This window comes from Mizuhopecten yessoensis, unplaced genomic scaffold (assembly GCF_002113885.1).
Source record: "Mizuhopecten yessoensis strain PY_sf001 unplaced genomic scaffold, ASM211388v2 scaffold1391, whole genome shotgun sequence".
Classification (NCBI taxonomy): Eukaryota; Metazoa; Mollusca; class Bivalvia; order Pectinida; family Pectinidae; genus Mizuhopecten; species Mizuhopecten yessoensis.
The window spans coordinates 768,220-790,546 of NW_018404023.1; the positions used below are offsets into that span (position 1 = coordinate 768,220).

Below are 22,327 nucleotides of genomic sequence, written 5' to 3' on the forward strand. Positions count from 1 at the left end.
ATATTCGTCAGCGCGTTAAACTCGTGCTTTCTGATTCGTTAGAAAAACACAAGTGTGTGGTCTTGCATATGTATCACACAGTTGATGTAACATTGTGAAGAACTTGGAGGCCTTATGTCATGATACATTTCATGACCTTAAATGGTGGATTAAAGTGAACTGAGCGTCAGTACGGAGTTTTGAGGGTGATAGGTTCAAATCCCAGTCTGGGGTTGCATTTTACCTCGCTTGTTACACTAATGTATTAAGTACTCATGTGCAGCATATTTAACTGAATTGGACCTTGACATGACACGAATGACAGATGTGTGATGCAAGCGCAACTAGAACTGTAAGATAAAGGCTAACTAATACCCCCGTTCCTACATACACCAGAACTGTAAGCTAAAGGCTTACTAAGGCAAAGCAATATAGTCTCCCACCAGTAACAAGTATTTCGCACGAGGGGCATAACTCCACCATAAAATATAAATGCCGGTGCACAGCTACATAAGATACCGATCATTCATGCAAATTTTCAATGAAATCCACCAATTAGTTAAGGAGAAATTGCACGGACAAGTATTTCGCACAAGGGGCATAACTCCACCAACAAATTAAAATACCGGTGCACAGCTACATAAGATACCGATCATTCATGCAAAGTTTCATTGAAATCCACCTGTTAGTTAAGGAGGAGTTTTACGGACAAGTTACTGTGGACGACAGACAGACAGACAGACAGACAGACAGACAGACAGGGTGATTCCAGTATACCCCCCTAACTTCGTTACGGGGATATACTCAGTCTTTTGTGTTGTAAATTTCACAATGTAATTTTCATCTGTTGTACTTATTTGTTATATGACATATATTTACCTGCTGTTAAAACACAGCGGTTGAGTGGTTCTATATCATCATAAGATGTTCCTCTTGGCAAAAACTCAATGTTCACCTTTCTTAGTTCCTTGTCAAAAGTGCAACCTTTTTCATCGCTTTTTCCAAAGCCAAAACTTTTCTAGTGTTGTATCAAATGGTCTCCAAGAAAGCTATGGGTTTGATTTATTGTCGCACATCATTGCACTGTGTACCTTATGATTGTGTCCTTTTTGAAAAGCGATGGCGACACTGTGGAGATGTTCGAGTCTTTTTGTGTTATTTTTCAATTGGTTTTAATGACGTTTCCTTTTGCAGGTCCTTACATGAAGAGTATTCCTTTTTTCAATTTCTAATGAAGTCGTTTAAGATGGTATTGTTTTAATTTCTCCCCTAAGTGAAAAAAATGGCGCTGCAGATTCCCACAAGGTCTCTGCAAAATGTCGTTTTCTTTCGAATTTTTTTCCTTAATTTCATATTAAGGGTAATGGGATTGTGTCACCATTTCTCAGTAGAATTTCTTCACATTTTGTAGTTATATTGCTTTGAAGTTAAGAATATTTTCTGCCACAAAAAAAATAAAGGTTGTCAGATAAGGATTTTAAATGGAAATTTATGTAAAAAGGAGTGAATGTTGAAAAAAAAATGAAAGACACAATATTTTGCAAAATAATGTCAATAAAAATGATTCTGACATAGATTAGTATTGCATTAATGTATATCAATTTAATAAATGCTGAAATTGTGTAAAATTAATTATCTATAAACGATCAAAAATTGACATTTTATAATAAAACCATATACACATAGTTATTGCATGTAAGAGTTATCTTTCTTGAAAAACTTCACAGTAGTGAAATAGGTAGCCGGTTTCCTGAAGTACAAAAAAAAATGGACACAAGTGACTCATTAATGAAAAAACAACTGAATTAATTGCTGGATTGGTTTGAAATACTTTAATATTGAGCGAACACACTGTTCTGTCAATGATAAACATACATTATTCATCAGTTTACTCAGTATTAAACATTAGAGTATGCGGAAATTGTGATACTGTCTCCGTACATTGGATTTTAAAACAGGGATGTACTTCCTATTTCCGTTTATCAATACACTCCTATGACCTTAAGGTCATTGGAGTGTATTGATAAACGGAAACAGGAAGTACATCCCTAGTTGAATAACCAATGTAGGGAGACAGCATCACAATTTCCGCAAATTCTAATGTTTAATATTAAATTGATGAATATTGTATGTTTATTATTGACAGACCAGTGTGTTCTCTCCATATTAAAGTAGTTCAAAGCAATCCAGGCATTAATTCAGGTGTTTTTTTTATCAATGAGTCACATGTGTTTCTCATTTTTTTTTCTCAAAATTCACTCCTTTTTACCTAAATTTCCATTTAAAATCCTTAAAATTCTGACAACCTATATTTTTTTGTGGCAGAAAATTTTCTTTACTTTAAAGCAATATAACTACAAAATTTGAAGAAATTCTACTGAGAAATGGTGACACAATCCTATTACCTTAATCACATTCTGACACCATACAACATCCGGATATATGCTCACCGTCATTCGTTTCTATTTTTTCTTTCTTATCTCGCAAATAGCACTGGACTACAACACCTATATCACACGTCAACGAGATACAGTGTTTGAAAAGTAAACGAAGATATAAGAACGCATTCAAGCTGACCATACCATTCCCAGATTGCAGGGGTGAATCGATCAAATATACCTGCCGAAACTACAGATACTCCGAGTATACACTACTACCATGGTGTTGACATTTTACTATGACTTGTTATCACAGCCATGCAGAGCTGTCTACATCTTTATGAAAATGAACAACATCCCATTTGAGACCAAAACGATTAATTTACTGCGAGGTTCGTATATCAAATCTTATTTTCATCGCACAGCATTATGTTAAACGGCAAACAACGTATCCCTCGACTTTATTTGCGGCGTCCTGTTTATTGACCCGTCCTGTTTATTAGCCCGAGAGACGGGCTGGGAATGTTATCACAGATAATGGTTAGTGTCTGTATCTTGATCAATAGATATTCTTGTTCGTAGATAGGATGATAACATGCCAGGCTAAATAACAAAGTGTAAGTTGAAGATATAAACAAAATGTACAAAATCTTTTGCCAGTGTGTTTATGTCGGGTGTAGTAGTTTTTTAATATAATTTGTAAAGTTGTTGGAAAAGTGATACCAAAGTCTTTGAAAATGGTAGTTGTTATTACCTTCTTAACATCCAGCATGAAGGGAAATGGCAACAACTGATTCACCTGTTGTCAGTATAATTTGACCGGGCAGAATGCTGTGCTCGGTGCCTTCGGCGTGGTATTTCATTGAGATAGCACTATTAAGTCGGCATCAGATCCGCGCTACCTTAAGCCGGCATGTACACCAACATATCCTGTATCCAGCACACATACACATATGCACGCATTCACAACATACTCGGAGACACGTCCTTAAATTATCTTATCTGGCGTACAACAGGTTCAATTAACGGAATTCGAAAAAGGAATTTTACATCTATTAGAAAAAGAAATAATATCATTTCAATTTACATGTACATTGTATAGCTATTCTACAACATTTGACGTGAGAGAGTAATGTTTGAAGTCTATTGAAATTTTTACCTGAAATCGTTCATGAATGTCCTGTCAAACATACATTGCACCCTCTAAAACCTTAAATGTAATTTCAATTTACAGGTGAGAACTCCAGTGAAGAGTTCAGGAAAGTTAGCTGCATTGGTCGCCTTCCAGTCATTGATGATGGAGGATTTATTCTCACTGAATGGTAAACTTTCAAACAGTTTTTTTTTAGCGTAATAAGAAATACAATATTTAATTATCTAACATCAAATGTGAAACGATTTATTTGTATTAATCATTCTTGTTGAACCGCTTGTTAGCGTGCAGTGGGTCATAAAGTGGGGGATAACGGAGTACCCGGAGAAAACCCGCGTTATCGGGAAGGTGGCCACATTCCATTCTATGTCCGATCGGGGAATCGAACCCCATTCGCCTTAGTGAAAGGCAAGTGCGCTATTCACTGCGTCATCCGACCACCCTTGAAGTGTAATACCATCCCAATATTGTCAGGCAATGATAATCGAGACTCAATAATTGCAGTTAAACTAATTATAGTAGTGTGACTTTACCAATGGCATATAACTACTATTTCAGCGTACTTTTTGTCGTTTAAAGATTAACGTAAGACGCATACAGGTGATTACAATGCTTGTGATGGATACAGATTGAACGTAAGACGCCTACAGGTGATTACAAAGCTTCTGATGGATACAGATTGTAAAAAAACACCCGAAATACACTGCACCATACAACTATTGCGTCCTTCTTGTGATGCTAGGGGCAACACAGGTGACGATCAAACAGAGTCTTAATTACTGCTGAAACAGAAGGGGATGTGCTTAAAACCCTTACTCTTAATGTATGAATTAAAAAGGAGTATTGGTTAATTTCGAATAATCATGAGTAAAGCTTGTATATATATATATGAACCATGTCAATGCTTTAAAGAGATAAATGCGCCTATCGAAGTAACGGCAAACCTCGTGGAATACAATACAGTCCACGCCCTCTTGTTTTGATGGACAGCTGTATAGAAAGTTGAACATAAGACTCACTCACGAACGCACCTTTGTAATTTGATTATATATATACAGCATGCCCGAACATTAATTTCACTGTATCATACCCTCTAGGACTCATCGGTTGAAAGGGGATGTGAGATGCACAACACCCCTAATTAATATGAATTAAAAAAAATAGAGGATAACTGATTAATTTCAAATAAATAATGAGTTAAGTGTATATATTAGGAACCGTGCAACTCCTCTAAGTCGTATATTACAACAACAACATTCTGTAATGTCGCTTTCATCTTCGGAACCCTATTTCTAGAGCTAATAGGAAAGAATGAAGTTCATTTCATGTGATTGGGTTATTAAATTGTAGTATGATTTATTAGGCATACAATTATCTATACAATTTTAGGTGACTATGTATACTTCAACCCGTGTCGCTAACTGTTCAATTAAGGATTGAATTCTGTTTTGTTGAGGTTTATGGGGTATAAACCTTGGTCTGGAGACAAATTTTATGAACTGCGAAGACCCATTGAGGTTTATACCCCATAAACCTCAACAAAATGGGAGTCTATCCTTATATTTACATTCAGAGCGATATTGATTTTGTTCGGATAGTTTCTAAAATATCGGTCTTGTGCAAGTCTAACACCACGGAAGGTATCAAAACTTATGACGTCATCATTCACTGTGAGACGTCGTCCTTGGTAAGATAAATAAGCTTTAGATGTAAATTATTTTTTGAATTCAATTTAATACTTCTGACAAAAAAAAACCAATTTGAAAACAATCTATGAATGGAACTACTTCCCGCGCTCCGCGGAATAACAGAGTAATCAGGTTGATAATAGGCTGATGTATCCATACGCCAACTGAAAAGTTCATTTAAGGATTGGTTGTCATATTTATATTCCAAACCAACAAAATTAGTTGTGCAATGTTGCGAGTATTGTTAATTGCTGTTTTAAAACTCTTATACACACCGACTGGGTCAGCGGTAAATTGTTCGGAACAGCCGGGTAGTTTCGCATTCCACAGTCGTTGTCAAGGGCAACCAGTTCGACAAAAACAATAAACAAGAAAGTTCCACAGTAAACACATCAATTTAATAATAGATTTTTTTTTTATTTAAATGCATATATGTCAATTACCAATTTGTATACTAACATGTGACCATTTTAATAATTGTTGTGGTCATTTAGCGATTTAACTGTCATACAATAACATTTTAAGACACAACACAGCGGAACATCGCCGCTTGGCGGTAATTAGGTCAGTGTATCACTACACTGACCTAATCCCCATTGTAGTTCATTGGAAAATATGTTACAATGGGACCAGTAGAGTTATCTAGGCCCTATGCAGTGCAAATGTAAATATTGAAAAATAACTTTTAAAATGTTAAGTATTTATATTGAGTCCAAGTTCTGTAGAAATGTAAATATAGAGATGTAACTCAGGTTAGCGCTCGTATTACGGCATAGAAGGGATCAGTAGCAACTGTGTTTGTGTGTTTCATATTTTGTGAATGTCTCCTTGTTTAAAGTTTGTGTCTGCGTTATAAATATTGTAATATGTAGTTGTTCATATTTGTATCTTGATAAAATACAGAATCTGTTTGTTTGCTCGGATCAAGTGCTCATATTGGAACAAACTGCCTTTATCATGTATGATATCCATATAAAGTATGATGTACTCTACAGTGTAGCCATCCTGAAGTACCTGGCTGTGAAACACAACGTACCTGACCACTGGTACCCTCGGACTGACCTCAAGGCTCAGGCCAGAATAGACGAGTACATGAATTATCAGCACATCAGCACGAGAACCAACATGGCTATGCTCTTTCAAAATCTAGTGAGTAGTACAAGAGTTGTAATTGAAAAAGAATTTGGACCCGCCCGGTAAGAAGATTGCTATTTTTTGTGAAATTAAGGAAGATGGCTCACATAGACTGTGCCTGTTGCCTAATACCTTAAACAATTTGCCATCTTTGTCAATAAAATAGGTTGAAATGAAATGACATTATTTGTGTAATTCTAATTACTTATTCTTTACAAGCATCTGTCAATTAAAATTATAATATCCTTTTCTTGGTGTATGGAAGAATACAATTTGCTGATACAGCTGAAAATGGCTTTCATGTTCTACGGCTGTAAATTAGAGAGAAAAAAAAAATTGAAAAAAAAGTCAGAACTAATAATATTGCCATTTAGGCCTTGTTGATTTCTTCCCGTTTTTAATATTGTTTTAAAATTCCTTATTGTTGATTTTTTTAAAAAGTTTAAATATCAAATGGGTACCAATAATATAGTAATACCGATATTAACAAGCATCTTTGTTGGTCGAGTTAAATTTTGAGTCATTACTTTTTCCTGATAGGATAATTTTAGCTGAAAAAATAAGTATATTCAAAGAACAAATTCCTGCTTAAACTTATAGATGAAAGCTGTTGTTAGCGTTTTAATTCTGATAGTAAATTCTTTAAAAAATATTGACAATTTACTCATTTTCACATCAGGCAATCATACCAAAGACGATGAGCAGACCAGTCGACCGGAAGAAGGTTGAAAGGTTCAGAAATGGTGTTGAACTTGCCATCAGCCATATAGATAAGTACTTCCTAAAGGACAGCCGGCCATATTTTGCTGGAGACAACATCTCGCTGGCAGATCTCGTCGGGATATGCGAGATGATGCAGCTATATGCCTGTTGTGAGGAAAGAATTATCGAGTCAAATCCAAATGTGAAAGCTTGGCTTGAGCGCGTCAAACCAAACCTAGCTCCATATTTTGATGAAGCTTCTGTTAGAGTGTGGAAATTGCGGGAGAATTTCATTAAAACAGCTCCAAACCATCCTAAATTATAAACGTTTCTTGGCGTCAAATTTACCTCGCTTTAACCAGATATTACAGATAACCGATTGGAAGACAAGTTGAGTTTTGGGTGAAATATGAAAACTCTTTTAAGCTCACCTGGTCCAATTGATAAATGGTGCGTCTGGCCCCCCTGGGGGCTGATGGGCATGGCCCAATAGGGGAAATATAACACATTCTTCAAAATCCTTCTTCTGTAGGAATGAAAGAATTTGTTCAATATTTGGTCAGAAGCATCCTTGGTGGAAGGGAAACACATTTTGTATAAATGGTGGGTCTCGCCCCCTGGGGGCTGAGGGGCGGGGCCCAATAGGGGAAATATAGCATTTTTTTAAATCCTTCTTCTTCTGTAGGAATAAAAGGATTTGTACCATATTTGGCCTGAAACATCCTTGGGTGAAGTGAAGGGGAACCAATTTTGTATAAACGGTGGGTCTGGCCCCACATGGGCCTGAGGGGCGGGGCCCAATAGGGGAAACATAGCAAATTCTTTAAAATCCTTTCTTCTTTTGTAGGAATTTGTTCATATTTGGTGTGGAGCATCCTTGGGTGAAGGGGAACCAATTTTGTATAAACGGTGGGTGTAGCCCTCCTCGGACTGAGGGGCGGGGCCCAATAGGGGAAATAGAGGTAAAACCTTTATAATCCTTTTTCTACCATAGGGATTAAGGGATTTTATCCTAATTTAGTCTGGAGCATCCTTGGGCAAAAGGAACTCAAATTCGTATAAACAGCGAGTGTGGCCCTATGGGGGCAGAGGGGAGGATGTGCCCAATAGGGGAAACATAGCAAGTACTCCAAAATCCTTCTTCTTCTGTAGGAATGACAGGATTTTGTCCAAATTTGGTATGAAGCATCCTTAGGTAAAGGGGAACCAATTTTGTATAAACGGTGTGTCTGACCCCCTGGGGGCAGATATGCGGGGCCCAATAGGGGAAATATAGGTTAAACCTTTAATAGGGGTTAAGGGGTTTTATCCTAATTTAGTCTGGAGCATCCTTGGGCCAAGGTGACTCAATTTTGTATAAGCAGTGGGTGGGGTCTCTAAGGGGACAGAAGGGAGGGGCCGAATAGGGGAAATAGAGGTAAACCTTTCAAATCCTTCTTCTACCATAGGGATGAAGGGATTTCTTCTCAATTTGGTCTGGAGGATCTTGGGCAAAAGAGACTCAATTTTGTATAAACAGTGAGTGTGGCCCGCTGGGGGCAGAAGGGCGGGGCCCAATAGGGGAAACATAGCAAATTCTTCACATACCTTCTTCTGTACGAATGACCGGATTTTATCCTTATTTTGTCTGGAGCATCCTTGGGCCAAGGGGACTCTGTAGTTTCTTCTCGCTATATCGCAAGTACTGGATGGATCTTTCTGAAATTTCGTATGTCCTTACAGCACCTACCATGGAGTGCTATATCTTTACTTCATACCAATTATTTTAAACATATTGATGAGCGATACAGGCCCTCTGGGCCTCTTGTTTGTTTTACACTTGGTGCTATGAAACATCAGTAAACAATGGTTAATTTTCTTTATAGACAAGTGTTTTAGAATACGCAATGAATAGTTAAAATTGATTTAATGGTATGTACATGTGTATCATTTATGAGTTGTTTTCGTTAGTTCAGTGTGCATGTAAGTGTTAACTGTGGTTATGGTCATGCTATTATTAATGGTTTCTGTTTGTGTTAGGTCAGTTTGTTTTGTTTTGTTTATTGTGTTTATATTATTTGTGTCTGACCTGAAGTGTTGATGTGTTAATTTTACCCGTTCAGTGTAGTTCAGTTTGTGACTGTAGTGTTTAATTTGTGAATTTTATTCAAAGACAACATTCCCGTTTTCGAGATCATCAACGTTCTTGAAATATTCCAAGATTGAATGGAATCGGTAAATGAATGCTTATTCGCATAATAGCTGACTTGATTTCATCCTTTTGCGATATTGTCTGATATAATACTACATTAAGACTGAACATCATATATTGAAGTTCATACATTAATTCTAAAATAATTCTATTAACACTAATTGTCTATAAACATATGTCCCTGACGAAGGGCTAAGCCCGAAAGCTTGGAAAAGAGTGACTTACAAGTTCATTAATTCTATTAACAATCTGAAGCTTAAGTTATTAGTGCTCTAAGTACAGATATTCCGTTAAATGGCGCTGATCAAATTGCGTTTACAGCTGTATGAACGCTATTCCTTTTGTAATGATTATAGAGGAACTTGCAGTGGAAATAAAAATATAGATGCCTATTAATTACGATGGCTTATGTATCTGCGCCTTTTCGTTAATGATGCTAGGAAACAATGACGCCATCACGCCAGATACAACAAAACGTAACGCTAACAAGAAATAATTGCAAATGTAAGAATATAACGCCAACATTAGGACGAAAAGATAAAATATAAATGAGATAAAATATCTTCATTTCGCATGTGGTTGCCGTCATATTCATTTTCGACGTTATTGATCAACCATTTACAGTCAGACACTTTATGATTGAATGCGCCGCTTTCAAACAAATTCGTAACATGTTTTATGATGTACCGTCTATGAAAAGATTATTCGATACAGTTTCTGTGCAATTGATATATGACTATTTACACGCTATTGGTCTTTACAATAGAAGATGGTATATTGTGCAGCCAATCTGATCGATATTGATGTATTTCTTTTAATCCTTTACATATTTTAAGCTATTAAGTTTCGGTCTGATGTGTTCATTTTCGTAAATGTATCTTTTTACAGTATTATTAGCCCTAAACGACTCAAATTGTCAATGGACCGTTAAACAATACAAACACAAAACAAACAAGCTTATTTTCGTTGAGGAGGTATGTTAATATACGCTTTCAACGTACAGCAGCATATAAGGTACTGATATAAACAACACTTTAATCTCCGATACAAAATTGTTAGCTTTTTATTTTTGTAAAATTTGAATTGAAGCACTTTTTTTACTTGAACAATTTTAATTTGCCTTTCTTATTGATAATGACTTGAACCTCTCGTATAATTCATGACGAAGATTCATTTAAAACATCGTTTCTGATTAGTTGTATATGTTTAAACGTATACTTAACCCAACAAATTGAATAAACTAAATATAACATCACCCTTAAATTTCTCAATCATTTATAAAAGAAAGAAAAAAAGCAAACAAATTAACGTGTTAACGAGATTGAATTACACAACATGTAATACACCACTATTGCAGACATTATAAAAGTGCAGCTAGCAAAACAGTGTTGGTATATTTTACTATGAAAATAAACCCGAAGTTAACAACTGCGATAATCATAATTCATGCAATGTCGAAAAAAGGGCAAATATTTTCAGCTTTCCAAATTTTTCTTACAATGTGAAATAGGGCAAGTTACTCTAACAATGAAGAAAAAAAAGCATATCCCTTCCACTATCATCATAACTCTTACAGTGTACACATGAGCAAATCCATTCAGCTGCAATCGTAATTCTTATAATATAAAAGAAAGGCATATCCATTCAACTATTATCACAATTCGTGCAATGTACAAACGGGCCAATCCATGGGCATATCCCTTCAGCTATCATCAAAATTCTTACAATGCAAAAAAAGGGCATAATCCCTTCCACTATCATCATTATTATAACAATGTAAAACAGGGCATATACCTTCGGCTATCATACAAATTCTTGCACTGCAAATAGGACAAATCCGTGCAGCTATCATGGTATTTTCTAAAATGCAAACATTGGTAAATCCCTTTAGTGATCATCATAACTCTTACAATGAAAAAAAGCGAAATCTATTCTGCTATCATCAAAATGACCGTTCTCAAATTACCATAGCTGCTGATAGGACGTTAAACAATACTAAACCAATCGTACAATGCAACAAAGGGCAAATCCGAGCAGTTATTATATTTATTATAATGCATACAAGGGTTAATCCCTTCAGTTATCATCATAGTTCTTACAATGCAAACAAGCAAAATCCATTTAGCTATTATGATAATACTTACAGAGTAAAAAAACCATATCCATGCAGCTATTATAATTATTCTTACAAAGTAAAAAAGGGCATATCTCTGCAGCTATCATCATAATTCATACAAATAAAAATGGGTTACCTCCCTCGATTTTTCCATCACAATTCATGTAAAGTTAAAATGGTATCTCCCTTGAGCTATGGGCACAATTCAATCAATATATAGCTAGATATCATTATATACACAATGTTAAACAAAGTAACTCCTATTTTTATCGCAATTCACACAAGATAGATTATGACCCAGGTATAACTATAGGTAGCCCCTAAGCTGTCGTAAGTTACGATGGCTTTTTACGCGTAACTTAAGATACAAAGTTTGGTAAGACGGAGATTTAACGTAACTTCAGGTTACGATAAAATCGTAACTTAGGTTGCCCTTGTAAAACTCAGCCCAGGGTACTTCCTTAGGCAATCATAGTTTACACAGTGTAAACCGAAGTAAGCCAGGCTTTCATCGTATTTCAAACAAGATAAACCGATTCAATTCCTCTACTTATCATCATAATTTAAAAATATCTCGGGCTTACTTACCTTTCCATCTTTTTGATATATTAAGTAATATCAGATGACACAACTTTTCCCTACATCCTCATTGGTTGGGTCAAAGTCACGTTGAGGTTGGTGATTTGTGAAAATGACTCGCTGTTTCTATTTTTAAAAACAGCAGGTTAATATTCACTTTATGACGTCATTTTAATTGTTACGCCAGAATGCTCTGTGCCGAATGCACCATATCACTCGTGACAATTTTCAATCGTTCCATCTTGTTTAATGATTTAAACATTATTTTGAATCTAATATAACAATTAAAGGTTTACTTCGGTATGTGGTAATGTGGTAACCTGGATATGAAAAAGTCATATTGTCTCGACTTCGCCTTGGTAAAGAACACTTTTTCAGGTTAATATAGCTACATATTCACCTCAACAAAATTGATAAACAGTTTTCCTATATTGCATGTAAAAGTAACCCAATATGATACATATTCATTTTGTTTGTGTAGATCAAAAACCGGCAAGGTAATACCGAAGTGTGAATAAAACGTAATTTGACCTAAAAATACACAAAACTAGGACAAAATATGAACAAAACAATGATAGACAAACTAGAAGTAGTAGTAAACTGCGCTTTCTACGCTTAAATGTAATTCTTTACTACATGTAGATAAATGTTTAATTGACATTAACATGAAAATCTTCTATTCGGAGATCCCTACACCCGTCTCTCTGAAGTCTGGAACTATCGTCGCTACACCATTAATGTTAAATACTCTCCATACATCTGAATTCATGATGTTTTTAAATTCTGATCATTGATTTTAATTCATCTCCCCGAACCCCTGCCCTAGACAAAGATGAATTAAGACACACATATAGAACTGCACCTTTAAAATTTGGTAATAAATACAGTATGTCAGAAATGAATAACACTGCACCATGCAGCTGTTTCGTCCCTCTAGGACTCCCAGGTGATGCTAGAGACCGAGAAGTTCATTAAAAATGTGTTTGATTCATTAAGATGTATAGTCTCGAAAAGTTGCATAATATTGTAAAAACGAAGTAAATCTATAAAAGACTGACACTGGTAATAATACTGTGTACCCAAGTCTAAGCAAACCCGTAGAAAACCTTTCTTGTGCCATAACTCGTGTGATCGGGTACTGAGACAAAAGAAAAGTATCGTTTATCCATAGAACAAAGTTGTTTATCATAATGAATAGCAGAACTGATTCAAGCAAAACGATTCGCGATCGAGGGTCAGATTTCTTACATCGGTTAGCGTGTAACAGAAACACAACTTGCAGATAGTCCTGGAAAATACTTATGATGTTTGTATATAGAAGAATTTTGGAGTCTAGGTATGACGTCACGTCCCCTTGTATGACTTTGCATATGTGAAGCATCATCAAACCGAATACCGACAGCAAATATACATTTTCCCGACTTTTGAATCGCTTTGGTGAGCGATCCGGCGTGCAGTAGTTCACTAAACAAAAGAACCCGAGAAAGGTTGCAATTGTCATCAAAACTTTCAAAATTAATTCATAAAATTCTGCGAGGAAATGAAGAGTTTGAATATTTCCCACATTCATCGCCATGGCAACGTAAAAAATGACCATTCCAAATCCTGTCAGTAGGCTAACAACTATGGTTATCATTTGGCACAACATACGTCTGCTCCCATTCCCAGAATAGTCGGGTTCGATTGCGGATGTATGTGGTAGGAGAGACGTTCGCTCAGAATCCTGTATGCCGTTCATTTCCGAGTGCCGTGTTTCGTTTTCATGACTGCTTTCGTTGGAGGGTGACCATATATCTAAAATCATTGTACTGGACAACAGGAAGAACTCCATAAATGTTGGTGCAAGAATACTTCTTGATTTCTCAATAAGAACAGTCATTGTGCTGTTTCTTTCTAGACACCAGTTTGTCGCGTTTTCTTTGTTGATCTCAATAAAAGTAGTAAATGCATCCCCAATGATTGAGACGTATAACTGCACACATGTGTTTGCAGCCAAAAGCAATAACATAGAGTAATTTGCTAGTGTAGAATGTTTCAGTTTGGACTCTGAGAAATAAGTAATAAAAATAATCTCCGAGATGAAACAAACGACCAATAAACAATTAAAACATATTATCGAGTTCCAATAAAGCCCAGCGGTAGTGTTTCCTGAACATTCGATCAATTTGCCGATAAGGAGAGTAGAATAAAGAATGGATGCAAGACCGAAAATCCAAAGGAAACAAACTTGAAGTTTAGTTGTATGTGTATATCTTCTTGTCGCGACAATGCATTGTAGGCCACGCAACTGTGCTAAACATACAAGTATTAGGCATACGGATACACCGCCAAGCATAAGTACCGACAGGAGAAGCAGGACAACTCCCAGCCGAACATTTGCTCCGTCGTAGATCGTATTGGTAGCGCTGAACACTATGATAATTGCCAGGAAGCCCAAGAACAGAACACGGAATGAGATCGAACAGTCATAATACCAGAATCCATTTTGCCGTCTACGGTAATTTCCAGCAGTGAAGGGAAGGATGAATACTGACGTAATCAGTCTACCACACCAGGAATCCATTTGGTATATAATCTAGAATTAAACAATCAGCAGTTAATTCATTTTCAAATATTATGATATAATGTATTATAGCTTATTACCCGAGAAATCATTTATGTTATCTGCTGTACTATCTTAAGGTCAAGGGCACCACTGCATCAGTAATATTTAGGAAGAAGAGATCAAGTGAAAAGCTGTTTTTTGATAGGCGTATTCTCCCCATGTCAAAAAAACAACAGACAAACCAAAGTTACTTCCCTTGTCATGGTACCATCTCTCATTTCCATGCCCAGCGTTTACATTTTAATTTCTAGATAGCAATTTTGCCAATAGTTTGTTTTTGATTCTGAGCAAATGTTATTTTGTAAAAAAAATATCACGACGTGATTCAATTGACACTGAAAAGGACTCTTTTGAAGTCTACTCTCTGCGATTGTATATATGTTGTTAATACATCGTTTATCGATTTATTTGAACAATGTAAACTAGTATTTTCTAAATTGTAGTGTTCTCAACTATTTCTATTTCAGTAGATTTCATTAAAAAATAGGCTATGCCTATATTCGTCGTCTCCGATCCAGAATTACAAACAAACAAACTATATAGAAAGAAATAGAGAGCAATGTTACATGTACATACAGTAGAAGTAGTGACAGAAATAATGATGCAAGGGGAGTAACTCCCACAGACGATTCAGTTATAATTAAATAAATAAATGAATAAGCCTCATTCAAGGACCCCCACGTGTTAGACAGCAAAAGATCCACAAGCTACTAGGGATTCTGACCATACAAAACTCTTAGCCATACACTGGCTTAGGTCAGTCTTCCCAGCAGAACTTGGATCCTTGCCATGCAAAACTAGGAGATTTTTGGTAATATGTAATGATGTAGTTTCAGTAAAAGTCATCATTTTTTTCTTCATCATCCAACCACTTACATTCATCAATCTATTTTCATGTATCAATTGATAATAATATAAAGAAATATTTTCTAAACAAAAACTTGTAAGCAAGATTAATTTGTTTTGCACATTACTGTAACAAGTATGGTTAAAGAATCTCTTTGTATCAGTGATAAAGACTGATACTTTTTCCAGTATAATAGCATTACTATCATCACTTCATTGTGAACAACCACTGAATAAGACATTTATATTGTCATGTTTATGATTATCATTCGGTAAAGAGTTCATCAGAATATGTTTTTGGTTATTAAAGTTTTGACATTAAAATAGATAGTGGTAGGGGGTTTCTTGATCCAGAGGTGAACCAGACAAGTGATCGTTATAAAGGTCAAAGTTCAAGTTACTGGGCTTATTTTGCAGTTGAATATGAGGTTTGATAAGGTTTTTTATGTGTTTTTGAAACCGAGATAGGGACTGGGAGTTAGTAATAGTAGAGTCCAACTGATTTTACTTGTTGAAAGAAAGTGGCAGGAAAGTAACTGTTTAAATAATTATCTGTTCGACGGAGAGGCGGATTAAAAAATATATTTCCCCTAAACTCATATCTTGTACTTGTAATATCATTAATAAATGAATCTGTCATATTTAATAAGTAAGATGGGGTGTCATTATGCAGCATTATGTATATTAAAATTATTTTTTGTTTATTTCTTCTTTCAGCTAATGTTTCCCATTCTTATTCTTCATAAAGTTGCACATAGTTCTCAACTATGGTGATAAATAAGAAATGATCAACCATTATGTGGATAAGGATTCATTTTCGATTGGTATGTCTTACACAGATTGTCGTATACATTCAGAACTAAATATAACGGAACAATATAGGAAAAAATCATAATGACCCAATTTTCGAAAACTAGATGAAAGCTTCGAAAGTCATTACAGCAGATTTCCTTTGTTTCTTTTCTTTACATAAACTTTGGTATCCATAGGTATGAAGTTTCAGTTTTGAACCTCACTATTTTTTAACATATATCAGGTGAGGTTTTTTCAATTAAAGTCAGTAAGTCCATTCTCCTTTGAAGCAAGAGTGGCCTTGACCTTGACCATTTCAATTTAAATTCCCTTATTGCACATTTACATATCACAGTATTTTATTGCAAATTTCAAACACACGAGTCTTTCAGATTTTGAAATAAAATTTGTTACCATTATGGTCTATTTTTAGTAACAGTGAGGTTGATCTTGACCTTAGCAACTTTTGTACATTTTGTTGCACATCTACCTATCATATTTCATTACCATCTCATATTTCAGAATGTTTTGGAATACTTCTTTTGAAAGGCATATACAAAAATCATAATCATGGCAATAGTAAAAATAAAGAAGTAGTACCTGTTGGTTATATGGTAATCATTTAAAAAAAGATTACTGATACTGAGCAAAATCGCTGGAATTATCGAATAATCAATCCATGTAAACTTGGATGCTTTTCCTCAACAAAACATTCCTTATCTCACCAAATTGGGGACACTTCAGTTTTGACAAGACTATATTTGATTTAAACTATTTACCTAGCCAGGTTTTACCGTGAAGTGACATGTTGTTCGGCGGAAATTTAGCGTCACCTTGTTTGAATTGGGATTAGATCAAAACTTACATTCCTTCATCTCATAGTAGGAAACGGACAAAACAGTGTAATCTATGTCTTGATTCTTATTTATACAGGAACGGAAAAGGAAACGCAGCCAAATCACGTTCTTTAATGTAAAATATTTTGTGATCCATTAACGTTATGCATACTTCCTGATTTTGAATTCATAATCTTTCCTGTTTAAAAGGACATTGTCACATCTCACTTCAAAACAACGGAAATATTTAACTTGTTCCTGGCATCATGAGTATGAAACAATGTATTTATACTGACTGTGCATCAGTTTGTTTGCTGAATTTATTTATATTTGGATGTATCTCAAAATGGCATATATTCACATATAGCATTAATTTTGAACTAACTGAGTGTTGTTTTGCAAGTCAATTTATAGTTTTCCAATGGTATTCAATGTAGAATTTTTCGTCCGAAGGGTCTTAAGTAATTCCCTTTTTTTATCCCCGGTGAGAGGACAGGTCCTTCCTTGGCGTCGACGGTAACCAGTGTCGAGTCTGTAAACACGGTTTTAAAGTAATTGTACAGATAGTATTATCTCAGGACGGTAATTGATCGAACGCTTGTCCGCATGTTGTTAGGATATGTGTTCACGAACAAGTGGTTCATATACATATGTACAAAGGGACATTCTGTGAGTGTAGATACCGGGTCTAGACAGAGGGAAATAAAAGCAGACAGAAATCTGATCTACCTGAATAGATTTTAAACTATTGGAAGTAGTTAATTTTTTGAGAGGTTTTTATTCAGTTCTAGTCTGTGTAAACATTCAACTTTGTTACAGGTGTTGCATAAAACATACAAATGCAGATTGATGTGATGGCATCCACATTAAAAAAGGTGATAACCATTAAAACAAATACATCTTGGAGTAAAAAGGGGGAGAAGAAAGAATATGAGTTCTGTCCCTGTGTATCGTTCTTGAGACAACATTTATACACATTGCAAGTTAATGGATTATCCAATTGAAAATGAATACGAACATTATTGCTTTAAATGATTTCACAGAGAGCGCATTTTATTGATACATTTTAATAGAGAAGGTAGGAGGAAATAACCTGAAACCTCTATCCCTTGCTGTGACATCACAAATCAGAGCTGTTTGTTCCGCCGCATTTTATTTAGAGTGTGTCGTATTTTTGTAACTGATAAGCATTTTGATAATTTATGAAGATTCTGTGTTAAAATAGAACAGGATTGTACTTCATTTAAAACAAAACAGAAACATCGTAAACAGTTACAATACTAAACATGTTCCTAGCTCTAAACGCAGGTATTGATCGTTCTTATCTATAATTTTATCATCTTACGTAGAAACACAAAAATGATATGATCGTATAGACAGAAAACCGACCCAGTAGAGAAGGCGCTCAACATAAAGAAAAAAAGGGAATATTGCTAAGCCTTCATAGTTAAATAAATGTTTTGTATATGAATAGCATCAAAGCTTCTTTTACAAGCGATGCAGGAAAAAATGAGAACAAATATATGTATCACAAGTTACCTTATACAAGGATAAACTCCTTAAGTCAATACAAAAGCACATCAATAGCAACTTAAATAACCCATTATGAACTCAACCAAACAACTAATGGCGAAGTAAGTAGATCGTTTTCTTGCACCATATGATTAGCTCCCATATATAAAATATATATGAAATATGCCTAATAAAACATATTGAGAATAATTTTGAAGAGTAATTAAGCTATCTTAGCATTGAATTCCTCATGGTAATTATAATATCGTTAAATTGCTAACATACCTGTAGTAGTAAATCTTGACGCTGTAGTCTGTTCGTTGTGCAATAGCTCGGTTGAAGGGTTGCTGCTCAATCAGGAACATACACAAAAATAACTGGGATTCAATATACCACTCTATGTATTTCCGATCGACCAGGAAGTTATTTCAGATGGTTTATGTTAAAATCTTAGTGAGGGAGGGGGAGTACGATGGCTGATAACGGCCAGATAACGTTCATCCATTTAATTCTGTAGACAGAGGTAAGGGGTAAAAAATCTTTATTATGATTAAATCGATGAATTATCATTCACTCTGCGACTCACTGGATAAGTGTTATTATACAAATTGAAAAATAAAAAGTGAAGTATTCGATTTTTGATTTCTCTAAGAAATATTTCATTTCAATTTTAACGTTTATAAACCAAAAATGTAATGTAACAAGTCTTATAAATCGTAAGTAAATTGCCAATTAAATGACATCTGCCACAATTGGATTCGGTAGATGTTGGTTTTTACGTCTCCTCTGTGTCGCAAACATGTGTCCTATAATCAATACATAGTGGTACAAAACAATGTATATTTCGTGTCTTATGAATCGCAAATATATCTTAAATGTATGGCCACTATCCGCTATCATATCGGGTAAAATTGGGATTTTAGGGCTTATCTCTGTAGATCGTTTTCTTGCACCATATGATTAGCTCCAATATGAAACATATATGAAATATGATTAATGAAAGATATTGAAAATAATTTTGAAGAGTTATCTTAGCATTGAATTCCTCATAGTAATTATAATATCGTTAAAATGCTAATATACCTGTAGTAGTAAATATTGACGTTGTAGTCTGTTCGTTGTGCAATAGTTCGGTTGAAGGGATGCTGCTCAATCAAGAACATGCAACAAAATAACTGGGATTCAAGATACCACCCTATGTATTACCGATCGACCAGGAAGTTATTTCAGATGGTTTTAGTTAGGGAGGGGGGAGTGCAATGGCTGATAACGGCCAGGTATCTGTTTGTATGTTGTGGTATGAAAAACAGGACCACAATATAACAGAAAGTAGAATATCTTTGAATTCTTCACACACTATTACACAATTCATTAACTTTAAACATTAGTACTTTGAAGCAATGGTTCAGAATTAAATTTTCATCCCTGTAACTCTGTAGACAGAGGTTAATGGTAAGCAATCCCTATTATGACTTAATTGATGAATTATCATTCACACTGCAACTCAATGGATTGAGATGAAAATATTGAAAATATATTTCAATTTCTCTAAGTGATATTTCATTTTAATTTTAACGTGTATAAACCAAATATGTTATGTAAGAAGTGTTATAAGTCGCAAGTGTATTGCCGGTTTTTTGGTGACTCTCACCATTCGGTAGATATCGGATTTTTACGGCTTCTCTGTGTACCATACATGTGTTCTATAATCTATACATAGTGGTACAAAACAACGTGTAACTCGTGTCTAATGAATCGCATATATATCTAAAAAGTATATGGCCACCACCAGACATCATATCGGGTTTTAGGGCTTATCTCTGAAACGTTAATATGTCCTTTAATCTTAACCTAGCCGTATACAATGTGATAAGCGACAAACTGGGATACATATAAATAAATACTTGCGGTAATAAAAAAAATAAACATCAAACAGGTGTGTGTGTACCTTTATAATTAATTGATAGGTAAAGGTTGCATGACTGGTTAAATCATAATTGTTGATCGGTTAATGATTATTGGTTAGCTGTTAGTTTTGATTATCTGATAATTGTTTGACTGATGTTTGATTGGCTGATTTACTGAGGCTTGCATTTTGTTGATAACTGATTATCTGATTGATAACATGATAAGTGATTGATGATAACGCATTTCATAACGATTGATTGATTTTATTGACTAATGATTAATAAAAAAACACTTGAATTAATTAATTGCTACTCTATTGCTATTTGTTTATTGATTTTGCGGATTATTTATGTATTCATTGATTGAAGATTAATTGACTGGTGACTGATCAATTGCTACTATATGTGAAAGGGTCATAAAGAGAACATAAATTTGTCAAAACGCTGAAACAACGTGTAAGCAACAGTTCAGGAAAGGTCATGGTACTCATTATGATGTCTAACGCAAAGTCAATGGTTAAAGGCACAGGAAACAAATATTTAAGTCCCCAAAACGAATCATATCGTTTGGGACTACAGGGTGAGCTTCTATGGCGGTCTTCGTTACAATAAGAACGTGTTTATCTTGTTTGACAGGGTCATGTTAGTAACGCTGTAGTTCAGCTCACGTGCTTTCAAAAAGATAAAATTATGTAATCCTTAAATACGATGACCAAAAAAGTCCTCTGACCTATTTCCTTGTATGATATGGTAAAAAATGAAAGACGTGGCAGTTTTTGTCCTTGAATAAAGCTTACTTCGATCTAAACTTATAACATGATCAAAAGGGAAGGTTACTTACATTGTACTAAGCTGTATGATAGGCGACACAATTTCGATTTGTTCTCCGATTGTGAACTTTCATTTCCTTGAAAGTAACATTCTTTCTTACCACATCTCCGGTGTTTACATTTTGCAGACGATTGATATTAATGGACTTCTTCCGAATGTCGTTGAGAAATACCCATTTTCCTTATGCAGGATGATATCGATTATTTTATATCTTTAAAGCTCATTAGTGTGTGTGCCTTGTTTCGTTGGCATAAGCCCTGTTTTCTATTTGAGAACGTTGATTAACTTGGATTCGTGTATATCTTCCCTTTCTTTATATTTTGTCTTACTTTAATCGATTTCGGATAAAAAAAAATGCAGTTGTTCTAATTCTCTTGTCCTCGTTCGACATACAACAGTGTTCATATACTTAGTTTAAAGATGGATTCCGGTTCACTCTTGGCATTATTACACATTTTAATAAATCTAAAACAGTATGGTTATTTTTTCAAACATTAAAGACGTTACTTAAAAACATTTACTTTTGGCATAGACAAATCATTTGTAGCTCTCGAAATTTTAGTCGAATGAACTCCATCTGTCAATTTATTATCCCGTCCATCTCATAAACTGAATTATGAAGGCATTGTTTATTTATTGAAAACGCCGTGATCGACTGTACTACGTGTTTGTATTATATCCTTAGCAGATACTTAAGCAACTTCATGATAGTGAATACTCGCAGGGGAGCTGACTTTATGTACACAAGGAAGTATAATGCTATAGAGCGTTACTGTTTGTAATACCCTTACCTTTGACCTGTCGATCAATATTTATACAATGGTAGCTTAAAGTGTGAGTGCAAAAATCATTTCTATCCCAAGCAAACATTTAATGAATTTTATCATGTATTACACTCTTTTATCAGCTCATTGACTTGTATTTGAAACTGTCCGAAATAACTTTAATCATGGGGGCCCGAATGGTTAAGATATCCGACCGTCTACGATCACCAGCCCTACACAACTGGGTCGCAGATTTGAGGTTTTCGTGGGGCAGTTGCCAGGTACTGGCCGCAGGTTGGTGAATTTTCTCCGGA

At 35.0% G+C, this 22,327-nt stretch overlaps 2 protein-coding genes across 2 annotated transcripts; one reads left to right on the top strand and one right to left on the bottom strand.

Annotated features, from left to right (window-relative positions):
• Positions 1 to 2,465: 2,465 nt before the first annotated feature.
• LOC110461157 (glutathione S-transferase theta-1-like) lies at positions 2,466 to 7,506 on the top strand. Its single transcript, XM_021514501.1, has 4 exons — positions 2,466 to 2,749; positions 3,592 to 3,679; positions 6,194 to 6,347; positions 7,012 to 7,506. The coding sequence occupies exons 1-4, from the start codon at positions 2,638 to 2,640 to the stop codon at positions 7,357 to 7,359; spliced, it is 702 nt and encodes a 233-aa protein (XP_021370176.1). The 5' UTR covers positions 2,466 to 2,637; the 3' UTR covers positions 7,360 to 7,506.
• Positions 7,507 to 12,619: 5,113 nt separating this feature from the next.
• On the bottom strand, positions 12,620 to 19,664 carry LOC110461370. Its single transcript, XM_021514821.1, has 3 exons — positions 19,595 to 19,664; positions 18,797 to 18,858; positions 12,620 to 14,495 (listed from the first exon to the last, which is right to left on the bottom strand). The coding sequence occupies exon 3, from the start codon at positions 14,481 to 14,483 to the stop codon at positions 12,912 to 12,914; it is 1,572 nt and encodes a 523-aa protein (XP_021370496.1). The 5' UTR covers positions 14,484 to 14,495; positions 18,797 to 18,858; positions 19,595 to 19,664; the 3' UTR covers positions 12,620 to 12,911.
• Positions 19,665 to 22,327: the final 2,663 nt, after the last annotated feature.

Bases quoted from the DNA above. Each gene is read 5' to 3' on its own strand.
- LOC110461157 (XM_021514501.1), top strand. From the start codon at position 2,638: ATGGTGTTGACATTTTACTATGACTTGTTATCACAGCCATGCAGAGCT. The intron at 2,750-3,591 runs GTTCGTATATCA...TTCAATTTACAG, and splicing joins AACGATTAATTTACTGCGAG to GTGAGAACTCCAGTGAAGAG. The intron at 6,348-7,011 runs GTGAGTAGTACA...TTTTCACATCAG, and splicing joins CTATGCTCTTTCAAAATCTA to GCAATCATACCAAAGACGAT.
- LOC110461370 (XM_021514821.1), bottom strand. From the start codon at position 14,483: ATGGATTCCTGGTGTGGTAGACTGATTACGTCAGTATTCATCCTTCCC.